The 19492-nt window shown below is 26.3% G+C and overlaps 1 protein-coding gene across 4 annotated transcripts in view; it reads right to left on the bottom strand.

The window, feature by feature from the left end:
• Positions 1-19492, bottom strand: part of LOC112599661 (netrin receptor UNC5C) — a 116998-nt gene that overhangs the window by 85171 nt on the left and 12335 nt on the right. For all 4 annotated transcript variants that reach the window (XM_025346658.1, XM_025346659.1, XM_025346660.1 and 1 more), the window contains exon 2: positions 8859-9066. In XM_025346658.1, the coding sequence (XP_025202443.1) occupies positions 8859-8934 (76 nt within the window). In that variant the 5' untranslated portion in view covers positions 8935-9066. The remainder of the gene's footprint in view (positions 1-8858; positions 9067-19492) is intronic.

Below are 19492 nucleotides of genomic sequence, written 5' to 3'. Positions count from 1 at the left end.
GTTTTTCTCAAAAAGTCGAATCTTTCGAATTATATTGTGTATGCAATATGTATAGTTGACCATAATATTATTATAAGAATACAAAACACTTTGTGTGACAGTTAAATATGTGTACTGGATTTGTTCTCCTTTTAATCTTTTATACATACATAGGAACATCAGGCATTATTATGTCCTTTCTCTTCTTTCGTATTTCAAAACAAGGTTAAGACCGTACATCTTCCGAATTTAAACGGATTATTTATATACGACATACATATATGTGAAGTAAATTAATTTATTTTTTCAATTGTTAAGTTTTGAAGACAAAAAGAAATCATTGATCACTACGTCTATGTCTCAATATTGTGTTAACTACTGTAACGTAGACTTTGGATAAACGAGTATTATACAAGCAATTATATTACCATACAATATAGTCAGGTAGCATTCAATGACAATAAAATTATTGTTTTACTATATTTTTGTCATAGACGAGTATTTCAGTTAAAATTACATTAATAATATAGATTATAAGAATATGTATTAGATGTTATTCCTAGGACTCAACAAGGATATTGAATCTATTTCATCTCGTATCCTGCAACGACTTTTATATACGTAACATTAATATTAACGAGACTTTAATCACCTACATATTTATTTGATGGAAGTATAATATTTATTTTCATCTGGATAATACATATTGAACTATGACACACATGTGGCGAAACGGACTCAACTTAAAGTAAATAATTGACAAGTGTTCGCGGATTTCTTTATACATACGTGTTTGAAACTGGTCACGATAAACGACGACGACGCCGCCGCCGTTAGTGTGTGTGTAAAACGATAATATATGTACCTATATACGTGACTTAATAACACATAACGACCGCGTAAAGTAAAATACCATGTGCGTATATAATACACGTTCAAGTGGTCTAATAGATAGAGATGTCTGACAGAATAATAATAATAATAATAATAATATATGTATATTGTATAATATATTATAATATAGATAGAAACGCGAAGAGGAAAATTATTACGACATGTAAAACTGGACTCGTGCGGAGAGGCTGCGATTTTTCAGAACATTGACTGTTTGAGCCGGTGATTTATTATAAAATATAATGGATATAATATGTATATGTAAAAATAACTGTTGTGAAAAGTGAGGACAACATCAGAGGGTTCTTTCAGCCGACGCTTGCATCCGGGGTCTTGACCGGAAGGGTAATAAGGCGTAAGCATATTTCAAGATTCACTCTTAGGAACTGCTGCAGTTGGACTATGCGCATATTTCAAGTACTTCCGAAATCTTAGTTTTACCCCCTCCCTTTGAATTCAGGCCAATAATCATCATATGCGTCACAGAATATGATAAATAATATTTAACGTAGTGTATTTAATAACTTTGTATGAATATTGTTCAATGTAAATAATTAAAATATTTATGAAATATGAAGAATAAAAATATTATTTAAGTTTCTAACATTTTATTAATAATAAATCGAATGTACAATATTCTGCCTAATTAAGTTGAGTATAAAATAAATCTTTTAGAACACAATGAATTAAAATGAAAATTATACAATATTTCTATTAACAAAAAGCATCTATAATTAGATGTTAATATTAAAAAAAAAAAAAGTAAGCTTATGTAATACAGTATAATTTAATCATTCCTTAAATATTCAATTATTAGTTTTGGGCAAATACATATTAAATATATAATGTGTGCCATATTACACTTAAGTAATAAATTCATATTAACCTTTATTATGAAGTAAAAAATGACATAAATGACATATCATGCCTGATTATTATTTTTTTCATTAATAATTAAGTCTCCGAGGATAGTAAATATAATTTTGTGTTTGTATCTTGTTAACTGAAACGATTGTAAATATGTTCGTATCTACTTATCGTGGGGGATTTGTTATTGAAAGAATAAATATTATATAAACTTGAATCTCAATGTGTTTAAGTTTTTTTTTCTCGAAAATTATATTTTATATAACGGAGACTTAGGCGACACGATTATATTATGTATACATCCAAAAAAAAATTCCCACACAATGTGACCTTCCATTAAGATATCCAAGAAGTTTACATGACTTTTTCTCCTTTTTTTTAGTTGTTTTGCGAGACTTATAATTTTACATTTCCGATAAAGCACTCTGCTGCCACGCCTACGTAAATACAGTTAATAATGGTTATCCGTTTGGATAATCGCATAACAAGTTAATGTATACACAAACACATACACAAATGCCACCCATTACCTATATTATTATATAGGTAAGAGTAGAATAAAAAACACATGACTCAATCACCATAAGACATATCGTAGTCGGTGGCTACAACTAGTAATTATTTATAAATGTCCAATATTTATTTATAATATTGTTATTTTGAAAAAGTTTTCTACAAGTTAATTAGACTCTCGGATATAACGGTTGTGGTGGTCTTTGTATACGTGAGGACGAGTATATATAAATATGAATAATATATGAAATATATATACTTAACTACTATGGCCGTTGGGGAAATTATTGTTTCTCAAATTTATGCAATGAATACACGAACAAAATAAAATAAATCAAATTCTTTTGTTAATAGATTTTACCTATATACCCTCTACCATAAAAGTATTAATATATTACCTACATCAATTTAAATTTCTTAATTAGACATCTAAATTACTAAGTTATTGTTTATTGAATTGATCGGATTGCTGTGACGTTTTTCTTGAATACACGCTACACAGAAATAGAGAGCATTTTTATAAAATTGTTTTGGATAACATTAGGTAAAACTCTTATAATAACGAATAAAAAATAGCAATTAAATTAATTAAATATTAGATTAATTAATATTTTAATAATTTTATTATAATCGAAGTTTGAAACAAGACAACAAAATTGATACACAATTTATCAAAAACCAATATATATTTACATACGACTTATTACTTTTCGTAGGAAAAAGAGTGAACATGTAATTTTTATATTGTATTAAATATTTTATGTGCATAATAATTATAGAAAGTATTAACAAAAGTTAAAAATAAAATTCGTTCTTTGAAATTGTTTAAATTCTATACAATATACTGTTATAAATATTTTCACAAATTGCAGTTTTTTTTATAAAAATATATTTACATATTGTTAATGAATAAAAATGACAGTATGTATTACTACATAGCTATACCCTAATGAACGTTTCGACTTCTTTAAATAGATTGTATTCTTAGTTGTATTTCAGTGACAAAGGGTGAATAAATTCCGTGTCTTCTTCAAAAATAAAAATAAATATTTGGTACCTAATCCATTCATTTTCTTACGACTTTAGTACATATTCTAAAATATCTATATACGTAGAAACAAACAAAGATTTAAAATAGGATTTTACTAGTTTCTCCATTCCAAAGTAATGTACCTTAATGCTAGTAATTACAACGATACATTAAAATATGTCTATATGTATGATGAATTAATTTTTTTAAACTTTAATTGTTATAGAAATATCTGTTTCAAAACGAAGCAATAAATTATCAACTAAATAAATATACCTACCTACCTGTATCGTCTAAACAAAAATGTAGTATTATATATTATGTTACACAATCTTTTATTTAAATTAAGGATTATTTTTGTTTAAAATTAATGGTTTAATTCTTATGCTGGTTCTATTGATTTTACAAGGTAAAAAAAAACTCGAAGTGATTGCTTGCACACGTCTTGTTTAACAAATTTCCACGATTTTTTTTCGCTTCAACCACCGACGTCCATTCAATTCATTTGAATAAAAATTCATGTTCTGTCCTCCCAACAACACATACACAATATTCTAGAATTCCACCGTGGTCGTAGATTATGTAAATTCTGTAAGCCGCCTCTTGTATACTGTATACAGTACAACTCTATTTTGACTGCACGTGTTTAATTATTACACGACAGTAATTATTTTTCGGCTGTTTCCCCGCTGGCCACCATATCGGCCAGATCTCGAATACTATTATACTCTTTCCAATGCGATGGGTCAAATGACGGCCAATTAGGTAGAGTAAGGTGGGGACCTGCAGGTTATTCATTTGTCACCAAAATCCGGTGCGAGTTTAAAACCGAACGGAATTCATACATAGGTTAGATTATATATACGTAAGTATTTTAAATTAATAAAAAAAAAAAACTTGTGCGAGTTACTACACGATAACTCATGTGCGGGCTAATAGAGAAATCGATCAAAACCGGACAAACACTATCCGTACTCGTTAATAATAATAATAATTATTATTATTATTATTATATACATATCGGTTGTTACACAGAGAACCTAAAATTAATATGAATACGAGAATGTAAAATAAAGTCTAGAAATACATATTATATAAATGTATAAATAAATTATATCATTAGACCTCTAAGAAAGCCCGGAATATTAAAAACGTGTTCGGTTTTTAAAAAAGGCTGTTCTCCACACATGTATCAAAAAATCATCGAAAATTTATTTCATAAGAATTTTACATCTCTTCAACTATATTAATTTATTATAGGTGTATGTGTGTGTGTGAATTTAAAGATTTATATTCTATTAACAATACAAGATTTTTTTAACAGTAATAATAATATTATTAATCCTAATGTATCTGGTTTGGATATATGGATTACTTCAGATATTTTTTTTTACGACCATACTAAATCATACTTATGAAAATATCTGAAATAAATAATATTTGATATTTTTTTGTATTAATGTCTATTCATTGTTGTTATAGATCCATCATTTTATCGGTTTGTATTGTTTTGTACTACAATTTATAGGAGGACCAGTACATCATATAATTATATGTACCAAATTAATGTTGTGTTTTTGTTTTGTATTAATATGTCTCATTTAATTAATTAAATTAAACTTTGATTGAATAATGTTAAACATATTTGTTAATGATAATCTTAATTAAGGTAAGCCATTGGTGTTTTTAATACTTTGATTTTAAACATAAGATTTTTTTTTATATTTAACCTTACATTTCTTTTTATACGAGTAAACATGTTACTTATTATTTAATCCGTCTTAAGTAAAAATTAAAGTCTATAAGTTAAGCATTTTAAATATATTTTTGGGCTTACAATATATTTTAAATTATAAATACATAAGTGGAAAACTTATCAATAAAAGTATCACAAGTATTGCTTTCAACAGACAAAAAAAAATATTGAGTAAAATTACAATATAAAATATTATTTCTTTTTATAAATACTAGTTTTAAATATTTAAGTCACCTATCAAGCTCAACCTAGACATTGAAGTCTAGCAAATAAAAATAGTTCTTTTACAAGAAACGATAATGAAAAAATATTTGTGTTATATTTATTTATTTAATATTTCATTGCAAATTAAGGTAATGTGTAATTATATTTTAATACAATAAAAACTAATATTAATAATCCCCTAGTGCTTTATTATTTTTAAAACATTTCTTATTTAGTAGATACCAAATATTAATATAAATAATACATATTATATCATATATGCGTATTTATACGTAATATTGTATCAATATATTGATTTAATAATTTACAAAAAAATACGTACGTTACTTATTACTATTGATAAATTATATGGAAGGATTATGTTCACAAAACTAATTACCATTATTCAGTGATAAATTTTGCCATTCGTCTTACGTAAAAAAACCACATTAATAGAAGCATAAAACACGATTTTCCATTATTCTTTGTAATAAATAATTGTACCTACCTATCACACATCAGACCATTAAAGTACTATAAAACAAGTAAATGAAACTTGTTATTTTTTTTATTATATAATATTATCAAAAAAGAGTTTTAGCTTTTAGGTTTAAAACGTCAAACATGTAATTCAAAACGTGATATTGATTTTACGCCTGTCATTGTATTTTATGTTTCAAGTAAATAATAAATAATAAGGTGGTAGATAATTTTTGGAAAAATATTTTTAACTGTCAAATAATCTAGTCTATATATTTTAATTGACAATTTTCATTAAAAATTTAAAAAACAAAACAAAATAATAGGATTTTATTAAATTATGATAATCTCAATAAAATATTTCAAATATCACATTAATCAAACTTCAACCCTCAAACCGCATAGAATTTATTAATCTCGCATCATTATGCACAGAAATTGTTTGTTCACAATTAGTATGACACCTATGCGAAGCGGCGATATAAATACACAGCACGTGTGTATAATTCAAAATTTTTTTATTGTATAATTAAACGTACTTATTCCATATTTTGGAATTTCCGACTTACACGTAATACATATATCGATTGTTAATTTTCGATGGCCTAGTACACAATCACGTACCTACTCATAGTTTCCTGTTTACTATCATAACATAAAGTTTAATTTGTAAATTATCACCTCCTATCTCAGCAATAATCACAATCTGAAGAGTCGACGGAATACTGGATGTCGTGAGCTTATATTATTGAAACATACATAATAATAATGAGCAACTACTCATAAATAATGTAAATTGTTCAATAAAATGCCTAACGCTTTAATATAAATTGATTTGAATTATAAAAATCTAGTATAGGAATGCATAGCTTTCTGAAAGTGAAGGCTTGATCATATAATAATTACAGTGTTGTAACATGCAATACAATTGTAAAGTCTTAACAATATAGTAAAATATTTTTTTAAACCGTTAGCTATCTATGAATGCCTCGCCCAACACATTAAACATTTGAACTAAATACATCGAAGTATGATTTTTGCTATACTATGTATCTAACTATCTAAGTTTTTAAAACAAATTTCCATATAGTCATCAGCTAAAGAGACGATTATAAAATTATACAAAATTGTATTCAAATAAATTATTATTATACTTTTAAGTTTTAAATCGTGGAAATAATTAAAATTTTAAATATTGTATCAAGATTTAGCAGAATATAAATAATACAAATCAGATTAGTTTATTTTATTATAATTAACCTTGCCTCATGTAATTATAGTAACAAATTAGTTTTAAAAATATAAGAAAAAATTTAAAATTTTTGATTTTTTTTTTAAATTAAACTCAATTTTAACGTTTATAACTAAGCATATTTAAAATAAAATGTAATATTGATATTAAAATATGTAATTATGTCAAACTACTTTTGTGAAAAAAAATGATATTCCTTGTATCTTACATGAATTCTACTTTAAATACTATACGATATTATCAAGGATCGATATGCTGTAGAAATAGGTTTTAAACACAAAATCACTATACATTCCGACCCCTTACTTTTTTCATTATCTTATCCGCAAAAAAAAAGATCATCGTGTATATTGTTGCAAAAAAAGCGCACCTACATCCCACCCCTCTCCCATCCCATGTTGTACAAATCAAACTATTTTCTCTTTATGGTCATCGAACACAATTTTTCAGTCCGTTGTACATTAAACAATAAATCGAATCTCTCGTAAATTTATTTTTTATTTTTAACTCAAAGATTCATATAGGGTGACAAAAATCAGTCTACAACATAACTATGTATATGTAAATGTAAAACGTCGTCTTTTTTCACAAATATAACATGCAAATTTACATAGTAAAATATGTATACGCGTACTCTATTGCATGATACCACATATATTATTATGCGAACATCCTTAATCTGTAGACTTTTCCATTGAAAAAAATACACATCAGCAATATATATGTTTATCTGGTACCGTACAAACAACTATGTATTGTTAGTATTAAAATATAATGCCCCTAAAGGACAAAAATAATAAATATAATTTAAACTGTGTAAATTGTGTAAACTGTAGTAGCATGTATAAAAAAGTATATTATTTTAAAGTGGAGTCAAATGTTACATGAATCATATCAGTATAGACCGATAAAAAACTTCAAAGCAAAATATTATTTTTTATTGAATATAGAATAAATATCAATAATATATAATATTACAAAACTATAATATTTATTCATAAATAAATAGTGTTAAATTTAAGTTAAATTATTTAATATTCCAACATATTATGTAAACATTATTATTCTTTCAATATATTTAGTTAGGTATTTTTTTAAACAGATTTATGTTGTTTTAAGTCATTTTAATGTTTCATTACAAATTATACCACAAAATATACGTTCAAAGATTTAAAATATAAATATATTACATGTCTAACAAGAATAAAAGTTATTCCAATGTGTAGTTTATAAGCTTTATGAAAATAAGTATCTTTTTATCTTTTACGTAAGTAAATATAAAAACGAAGAAAAAAGAATCAAAATAACTTATTTAACCATTATCACTCTTCTCGTCAAAAAATGTACAGCTCTTTAAACGAAAATATTTTTAAAAAGATAATTCAATGGTAGTATTAATTTATTACGAACATGAGTTGCGTTAATATATTTCACTCAATTATTATAATAACTCAAAAAATGTTAGAATCTAATTAATTATGTAATCATATAACATTAAACGTGTAACACTCTTTGAACAATAATGTTTGTTGATTGTTTTAAAATTAAAAACTAAAAATATAATTACTCAATATGATAAATATTACCCAACATTAAAACAATATTCGATGTTCGGTATATGGTTGAAATCATTAATCAACACGACACTGACATCCTGTTTACAGGACTAAATTACTATTACAAATCACTTCAGGATAGTTTTCCGAGGAGACGATAACATGCATCACGATTGATACAATATATTAACAGACACGAAATGCTTATAAATAAACAGATTACATACCTACTTTTATATATATATATATATATTAAGTATTTATTATTTTTTTTTTTTAATAATAAATTGTGTATGTAGATATATTATTATTATTAAACAAACTCACCTTGGACGTTGACGAGTACAAGCAGTAACGTAAACATGGCCACAGGTCCAGGCCGGTTTCTACCCTGACCACACATAGTTCTCCCGAACGGGTGTATATACTCTTCGTGTCCAGTCCACTTGGTTTTTTACATCATACGCAAGAGGAGTCCCTTCCACTACTAGATCACACGCATGAATAAAACGCGCTTGCAGTGCTCACTCGGATCCTGTGAACAATGAAAAACATATATATATTTTAGACAGCGTATAAATAACAAAATATACAATTCCGTATACCTTTACAGTATTAATTATATTACAGCGTAATAACGCAGTGTTACATTTAGTAGGTACATCCTAATATATTATTACTGTGCCAACTTAATTAAATTATATAATATGTACTAAATATTACTGACCATCACATTGTTTCCATGAATTTAATTATTAAGCAATATAGGTAATTACTTATTAACAATTATTAATAAAATATACGCGACTTATTAAAATAATATTAAACAACATTATGTATTCTCCAAAATAACCTATGGTATGTGTATCATGAGATAAAATAAATATTAAAACACGCTAAAAATAGGTTTTTAATATTTTGATTTAGTTCGACATTAAATGGTGATTGAAATTAGGAATCCATCCATATAAATCCTATCGGTTACTCTAATATACGGGTTAAGTATAAACTTAAAAAAGCGAAACCAGCTAAACACAAGTACCTACCATATTAAATATTATACGAATTTGTTAGCCTAGCATAAATAATTTAAGTTATAAACCGTTCGTAATTAGCACTTTAATTTGTATACATAAATAAATAAACAGTTAAGATTTAATATGTTAGAAATTATTATTTTCTAAATAAGAGCTCAGCAAGTTTTTATAACATAATATACCAATTATTATACCTACATGAACTATTTAACAAATTAATTAATTTCTTCTTATTCTTCTGAGGGTTCATAGTCGGCTAAATTTAAGTATAGGTACTCAAATATGAATAATACAAATCAAATTATTTTTTTAATTGACTTTTGTTGTCATCTATAATAATTAGATTAAAAATTTTTTTTAACATACTTTAATATTGCTATCAATACTACAATACTATTATTATTTAAATAATCATTTTTTTATAAGCTATGAATACATATTTTAATTTAAATAATCTTTTAGGATTTAAAGAATTATTAATATTATAATTAAGTAAGTACAATGCTTAACATAAATATAAAATTAAAAATATAATAAACATAATACATATAAATATTAAGATTTGTACTCAAGGTACAAGTTATTTTGACGATAGTATCATGGCCATTTTAGTTTGTTTGCTATTACATTTTCTTAAAAATGTGCAAAATATACAGAGTAATTATTGTATCCACAAATTGGAATATAGTACTATCATATTATTATTCTCATTGTGTAAACAAAAGTGTATATCCAGTGAAAATTAACTCGGTACGCTTCTGTTTGTTTTTTTCAATAACGGCGAGTAAAAACCACAATGGACAATAAAGTCAAGTGGTCAAGAATATTCTAATAGCTTCTACTAACGGTTATTTTTCCTCTCGTTTTTTCTTTCTTTCGGGGTCAAGTAGTTCTTCTTTATTATATATATATAATATATCAACACACAACCCTACTTGAAATATCCCTATATAGGAGACATTGGAGGGTTTTAGTATATATATGTATATATAAGTATATACAATACGGAGGTTGAGACTGAATAAGAATCAATTAGCAGCCGTAAAACACGTTTCTGTACTTAGCCCCTCGTGGTAAATCGACCAAACTAGGTCGAAGACGTTTACCAGACACCGACGTATCCATATGTCTCCTATCGATAGTGGTCAAGTCTATGTCAAAGTGTCAAACTGTATAAAATGGCTTAGTACAACACTTATAGAAACCCCGCAGTTAAGTACCTGAATGATTCGAACTGAAAAATATGTGTACAAACATTTTTTGAATATAAATGTAAATGACTCGATAAAATATACACGGGGTGCATTTTTATTCTCAATAATCGTTTTAACTTTTATTGGTTTGAGACTGCATGTATACATATTTATAATTTATTATTTTTTTATACCATACTTTACATGTAGGTATAGATTAACTATACATTATATTACTTCAAAATAATACAAATGTCAATAGAACTTATTTAATTTAAATATTTTATAATGTCGATTATCAAAGTAAACACTGTCAATATATTTTATTAAATTTGAAAAAAAACAGTTTATTACAATTCGTAGATAAGATTTAAAATAATATAATATTTTCATAAAAATATTCAAATGAGAACATAAATTTACAACCCGCAAAAAAATTGATAAATGCAATATTAGATTCAGTCTGGTAAGGTAAAGTTTTAGTAAGCCAATATATAAAAAAATTTTAAGAACTTAAAAATAATTTCATAGCAGTAAAACTTTTTTATTCTCACAGTTAACAGCGAATAATTTTTTATCAACAATTACAGAAAATAAAACACGAAACATCTTGTAAATTTCATTGAAAATAAAAACGATAATTTAAACTTAAATGAACATTTGAAATATTTTCGGTTATTCAGTTTTGAGTTATTATACCAAAAACACAAAATCAATTTTATCAAAAATGGGATTTGCATAAAAATTTCTGTTTTTCTTCAATTCGCTTTTTTTTTCTTGATGATAAAATTTAATTATTTTTTACTTTTAGCCTTCCAACGTACTAATTATATTTCATTTTTTACAAGAAACTACCTCCTATTTTTAAATCAAAGCATTATTATTGTCCCAGTATTTCTGATGTAAAAAAATGTAGATCATTGTAAAATCAATACATTTATCAAAATCAAAAACGAAGTTATGATTTTAATATATTATCATTAAAATTTAGATCATAATTTTATAACAAAATAAAATATCTCATTCCTCAAATTCAACAATGTACAATTTTATAGTTAAAAAATAATTAAGCATCTTTTCTTAAAAATGATTTACTAAGAATTTTCTTTTTATTTAACGCTTCAAAAAGATTTTAAAAAATTTTTTTTTTAATTAATGAAAGAATTTCAGAAAATTATATAATACGTGTAAGTACACAATGTGTAAATTGAATGCTGAACATTTAAAATGGATATGTACTAGAATATTTAGTATATCTTTGAATATAATATATGGAGTGTTTTGTTTTATTTTTACAAAAAATAAAAATTAATTAATGTTGTAATTTATCTTAAATATAAAAACAATATAATTTTTATTGTTTGAACATAGCATAAAAAATATGGTATTTTGTGTTTAAATTTTAGATAGGATTTTAAAATGAGACTATACAAGAATAAAATCATCGTATTTCATATTACAATGTTCATATTCATGAAAAATATATAAAAAATAATAATACAATTCAGCTATACATTTTGAATGAAACATTATAAACGACGGGGAAATAAACTAATATGAAACGACGAAGTCGCCGTTAACCATAAAAATGTCTAAAACAAGACAATAACCGCGTTTAATGTCCATTCATTATTTAATATTATATTATATACAAATATAATTGTTATCTTATCATTCACCGCGATATTGTTTACGATACGGAACACAATTGTGCTGCTGACCAACTAGACCGCCACTCCCGAAGTCATTTCGATCTCCCTCCCAAAAAAATAATATATCACTTCCGCCAAATGTCTTTCTCTTTCTGCATTATAGTCACTATAATATTATGTTGTGAGTTGTAACATGTATGCCACTCAGTAGTTTATAGACAATGGATAATGGATATTTAGTCTCCGTCATATGGTTATTGTTTTTCGTTTTATTATTATATACATCATAGATTATACATTTATTTTTTAGTTATTGTATGAACACACACACAAAAAAAAAAAAAATGAAGACCGACGTTTGTGTTTGTCTCAAGAGTATAAGTATATATTTTTTTAAGAAATGAATATAATACATGTTTTATTACATTCTGTAAATGCGGTAGGCAGTCGATTTTATCGTTAATGACAACCATAAAAATGCGCCTACGATATCGATATGTGGTGTACAAAGAGAGGGAAAAAACATAAAATTTGAATATTCACAGATAGCACCATTCACGTGTTGCACTCAAAACACTGGTCCCAATTAAAATTGTGTCATTTGTTCTTCGAATTTCACTTCTCCCTTTCTTCGTTTGCTAGTCTTTTTTTTCTGACTGAAACTCAGTGGAACTTCTGGCGCCTTGCCCACCCCATAAACATATGTGTGGTCTATTGGAACGGTCTTATTTATATTATATTACTTGTAAAAATCTTTTAGTAAGAAAAATGTAAAATTAAATAAAATTAATAACTTCTAAAACTAATTAGCAAATAGTAACTGTAATAGTGCTGATAATTAGAGTATTTTGAAGCATATTTCTCAACAAAATTAAACAATTTTACTGACGATACCCAAAAGCAAAAAGTACTTTGTATTACTTTGTCTTCGTTTAAAATACATAAATAGAAAAAAAAGTTTTTCGTACCTACGCAAAATCGTAAATTTTGATATGGATAATAATTTTTACAGTTCATATCATCAATGCATATATTATCATACCAATAGTCAAACAAATGATAAAAATCATTTTAAAATTTCAATATTTTTAGACTTAAAAAACACTTTAATGCGTCATTCTTGAAAGAGATTATAATATATTACTATCGTTATAAGTACCTACATTTTATAGTGGTTATATTATGTTTTATTTCAATCATTATTTTAAATAGGTAAGCAGGTACATTATATGTATGTTAATACTCTTAAATATAAGAAACTTATATGGACAAAACTGAATAATGATATAAGAAGAAATTTAATTTGTATTGAAAAAAGATGATATTTTAACAACCACTGCATATTATACTACTCTACAGTATACATATCTAATTTCGTCATGTATATATCAATTTACACGACCGGTTTTCTAACTAAAGGGATACGAGAAAATCTTTACACCGTGTTCGACAGACGTTTTTAAAAAAAAAAAAAACACGAAATATTATTTTTTTGATATTACTTATTATATTTTCCCCCATCACACTCAACAACCTAACCTAACAAGGCCTCGGGGACCCCCTGTGTCTTCGAGATTTGCGAGCATCATGTTTTACCACATATCTACCTACCCTACCTTCTCTTTCAACATTTTAAGGGTGAACTATAAATGCATAACTATGTTTAGGGGTCTGAGGCTCTTTAATACAATAATAAGTTAAGATTATTAGAAAAAAAACATTGAAATTAAAAAGCACCAAAGGAATAATTCAGTTGAATCCTTCATAGTATCTGAGAAAATCTAATTGGAATTACTAGTGTACCGTGTACCTTTTCATGACATTATAATTATAATTATTACAATAAAATCCGTTTACAGAAGATTTTCAAACCTTTCAAAAACTCGATTTAACTAAATAGATTGGAAATAATAACTGACGCATCATTTTAAATGCTGACTAAGTAGTTTTAAGCTACTTTAATCAAAATAAATCAGTTTTGTATTTGAATTATAAACTTATTGAAATCATTTAGTTATTTTACTTATTATTATTATTTTTAACATACGTTTCTTGTTAAACTTTAAACTTGTCTAACACGAACTTTTCAGCACAAATAGATTATATTTCTCAACATAAAATAATTATAGATTCCAATATTTTTAATATATATTTTATAATTCAACTAATGTAAAACACAAAATACGAATGTTAAAAACCGATTTGATATATGAATTTATTTTTCAATAAGAAACAAAGACATCAGAAAATTGAATATATTGATATATAGCATGTCTGTACATATGTTTAATATTATAACTAACAAACATGGGCGGTCGCTTGATAATTTAATTGTTACGCCCTAAGGAATAAATAGCAAACCGTGACTAACAGCAGTTTATTAATGCGTATAATGTGGACCGATCATTTTATGAAAAGAATAAAACCTATAATTTATATTGAATGTGCATTCTTAACACTTATTTGTACCTATATTCACAAAAAAAAATAGTAAATTTTTAAAGTATATATAATATTTTCAGACTTACAAGTATTTATATAATATAAATCAAAAGAACGCGTAATTTTTTGTTCTCGATCATCAGTTACTGTATGGTTTCGTATATTCTATCGTCGAGATCATGATCCTCATAGCCAATGTGTCGTCGGACTTTTTAATTTTGTTATGTTCGCACGTCATCGCTATACATACAGTCTCTGTATACAACTCTACATAATTAATTCCACGTCCTCCGGACTACATTTTACAAGCGTAGTGTTATTATTGTTGTTATTAAATTTTATGATATTTTGAAAAACACGCATAACCAAACATAATATGTGTGTAAGTATATACTTCAAATCTAACGCTACACGAATGTACACCGATGAGCTAATTAATGAATTTTGGATTTAGTCCAAGGAGTGTAAAAACCTGAGCGATTATTTACAGGAGTCTTGGGTTTTTAAGTGCCCATCTACCGCGCAATAGTTTCAAAATTAATATGTATGCGCATTTCAACTTTTAACAGACACTAATGACAATTCGTTATAACTACCACTGTCAAGTTAACACTTTTAAGTCTAAAGAGTGAATGACTAAAACGTTTAATAATTAACCGTCTACATTATATGCTTTTCATAGTTTCATATATTGTTCATTCTAAATATATGCATATACTTATAGGAGTAGGTATCATACGTATTATAAATGTTTACCTACTAAATTAAGTAAATGATTTATATTTTCAATCGACAAACGTAATGACCGAATTACTTCAATATCAATGAACGGGATTAAACAATACAACTAATTATAAATTCTAAAGTTTGTACGTTCATGTCTCACAGTAATTAATCGATAAATGTGCAATTAATCCATTAATTAAGAAAAATTATTAGATGATGTAAAAATGTACTCTTTTTTTAGCTTTAAATACTTTTAAAAAAATGATCAAGGAAAAGAATTACAACTTCTATAAAGTATTCGAATTCAAAAACAATTACACTCGCAGATTATACTCAGTAAATGTATGCTATATAGTAAATGTTAATAGTTTCATTGAAATAATTTGCTAGAAATAAGACTGTATAGCAGACTGATTATTATAATACTTATACCTACTTACAAAGGGTTTATTAATAATTTTTATGTACACTGTATAGTTTCTATGTATATTAAAGCACAAAAGTTGTTGTTATACTTATAGCTGTATATCATTTAATCGAGAGTTTAATATTAACGATAATGTATAATCTCAATTTTACTTGTACAGTACACTGCAACTTATTAAATTATACCATCTAAATATAACTATAGGTACGATCGAATGTGCAAAATATTATTTTATTTGCAACGATTTGTTTTATGATGGTAAAAATAACTCTAAAGACGTAGCTTTGAATTTGGATGCGTAAGTAATTATTATTTGTGAGACCGGAGAAGCGGTGGATATGTAGAGAAATAACATTCGTAAGCCGTTGAATTATTATTTATTACTTTTTAAACATAAGAACGTACTTTTTCTTTAGACCTTGTATACTATCACTCGTCTACTATCATATTTCTTGCCACGTTACAATGAAAAAAGAGGGTGCGAGTGTTGAAAAATAATGAAAATAAGACGATTGTGCGCGAAATTAACGCCCCAATAGCGACTAACGTAATTATCTTAACAAGGTAATCACGACGGCTATTTGGAATTGAGGGTAGCCAAGATGTCTGGAGTGTAGAGGTAAAGGCTATATGACGACGCTTTAAAACGCGTATACAAACGGCGAATTAGAGAAGCGTCGACGCTTCTCAAAAGCCAAGTGTTTCAGGTATTTTTCCGATCGACCGAGTCTTATGTTCCTCGTAACATTTCATCACGCTGTTATTAAAGGAAGTGGGGCAATTTTTTTTCAATCATGAAGGAAAAAAATTAATGACATTGTCGAGTTGGATGTAGCTAATATGTATATTGCTATATATTGTGTGTAGGGTGATAAAGCATCTGCGGATAATGAAAAAAGGAAAGTGAAAGAGAGAGACGATGCATTGCAGCGTATATATTATATATACGTTTATTGCCTTTTAATTGATTCTGTTAACAACCAAACGATAGACAGGAAAAAAATAAATACTTATTGTGGACACGAGAAAAAAATAATCGATATTTTCATTGCGTATACATATCATAGCACAGCAATAAATAAGAGTGGGAAGATAAAAAAAAAAACACAAACCAAATAAATAAATAACCGGATGATATGCGTTTACGTGACAAGAATATGACAAGTAATATTTTTAATAGCTATAAACAACTGTATTGTCCGGAAGTAAAACTATAATATAATATATCCACCGGTCAAATATTTCTTTCAAACCGGTAAATAATATTGTTTAAGTTTAATAATTTCTACAAAAAAATCACTATCGGATGATGTCATCGATTACTAAAATATGAAAACTATTAAGTTAAATCGCCGCCACGCAAATTATACGTATTATTATTTATTAAAAGTCCGTTTTTCGTGATGTATCCACATATGCAGCTAATTCGTTAGACTCAGTGACCCCGGGTAGAGTAGCAAGAGGTATAGTGAAGACGGCGTAGCAATAAAAAAATATTAAAGGAATTCTTGCCGGTATGATGATGATTAGTTGCCCGACAAAGGGCAAACGGGACGCCATAAGTTATAATCGGAGGTCTTTGTAGAATAAAAGAGAAAAAACTGTCTCCATATGGTTTTTTCCATTTATTTAATATGTATATATATATATATATAAGTACCTACGTATTATTTTTTTGCAACTATATACCAACCTATGTGCCCCGCTGCGAAGTTATTAGAGTCAATAAACATCATAATACGTACCTATAACTATACGAGGGTCTCCTCAAAAAATTGTTATAATATATTATATAGCCCCTAATGTTGTAGGTCATTATAAACAAATCTACCATGTTTTTTTTTTATTCATTCCTTTATTTTTGTTGACCGGTTAGTGGCCTGCTTTATTGGATTTAATATAATAATCTTTTTTTCAATTCAAAATTTCAACAAAATTATACCACAGAAAAAAAAATCATAAAACTCCATCATCATCGTCATTATCTATAAGGAAAATTACTAACAAAAGTTAATGGACATTCTTTACTTTTATATTTTTTATTTTCTCAATAGTAACCTACCAAATAAAGAAGTACATTTTACTTCATTCATACATGAAAAATAAAATTATTATTATAAAAAATGAAAAGTATAGTCTTTAAGTATGTATAAATGCAACATAATATTTCAAAATTAAGGTTATTAACAGATGTTCAGGAAAACAGTAGGTATAGTTAAGTATCTTCTAACTATTTACTCAAAGCAAATCTATAGCAATATTCAAAAATTGTATTGTTTTCAAAATAATTTTTTTATCCAATGTTTAAATATTATATTTTGTACTCCAAAATATATCATCTATATTGCTTACTATAGTTAAATATATTTAATTACACATAAACTGTATAATTATTGATACAAAAAATATTTAATTTCCAAATTAAATTTAATATAAAAACGAAAATTCTGTGCAATTAATATTTAAATGTTAAGTAATTATATAATAAAATAAAATTTGAAAATAATTCTGGACGTCAACATAAACATGGTCTGGGCTACCTAAAAATAGACTTTGCTTATATTACGTATAATTTAAACTATAACAAATTTGAAAGTGTCCTATAGGTACTTCTTATAATAATAGATATCCAATTAAAATCCTATAACATTTTTTTTTTTTTTAAATAATTTTACTACTAAGAAAGGTTTTTTTTAAATCTAATATACCAGCAAATAAACTTTCATATTAATATATTTTAAGTATCGACGGAATGTTTTAACTATATCATTTAAAAACGTGCATTGTTTCTTCTAAGGATACGAAGAGGGGTGTTTGAGAGGCTGAAGAGGCTTTGGAATGTATATAGTCAAGTATATGTATGTTTGTTGGGTGGAAAATATAGAAGGGTTTTTATCTTTAAAAACAGTGAATAAATTTCACCACTCAGCCACATGCTAGCATTAAAGAAACGCCATAATATAACTCCTATGTAGCTTAAAACTACTATTATCTGACTTATTATGTACGTAATATACTCTCAGAATACAAATTAGATTTTGAAATTCTCATGGGTTTCCATTCGAATGTCGATACTAACTGATTAGACACTACTTGTTCGGGTATGACATGTATGCAAATTCATAAATGGTATTCATAATGACCTAACGAGGTTTTTTGTAATCGAGGTTAACTTATATACTAAAACACACACTGAAAAAATAGTACAGTACGTATATTTGTTAATAAGAAGTATCAAGGCACTTGTCCAAACAAGCCTTCCGGAAAGATTCGGTGTGTATAGCAATCAGTCAAAATGATGTTACATCATCAATTTTTTGACAGCTGCGACAACACGATTTCGAGTAACTATAATGATTGTCATATTACAATACTATAGGCTGAGGTAATTTGATAATCTGTAACTTACAATAATAAACGAATATAACGATCAGAATCGCCAATGTTTAGTTATTTTCCTAAGTCATTTTAAATATTAGGTATT

This window comes from Melanaphis sacchari, unplaced genomic scaffold, assembly GCF_002803265.2.
Source record: "Melanaphis sacchari strain LSU unplaced genomic scaffold, SCAv2.0 Contig54_pilon_pilon, whole genome shotgun sequence".
NCBI lineage: Eukaryota > Metazoa > Arthropoda > Insecta > Hemiptera > Aphididae > Melanaphis > Melanaphis sacchari.
Note: the sequence above shows the minus strand (reverse complement) of the source record. Positions and strands in the feature narration are given on the sequence as shown.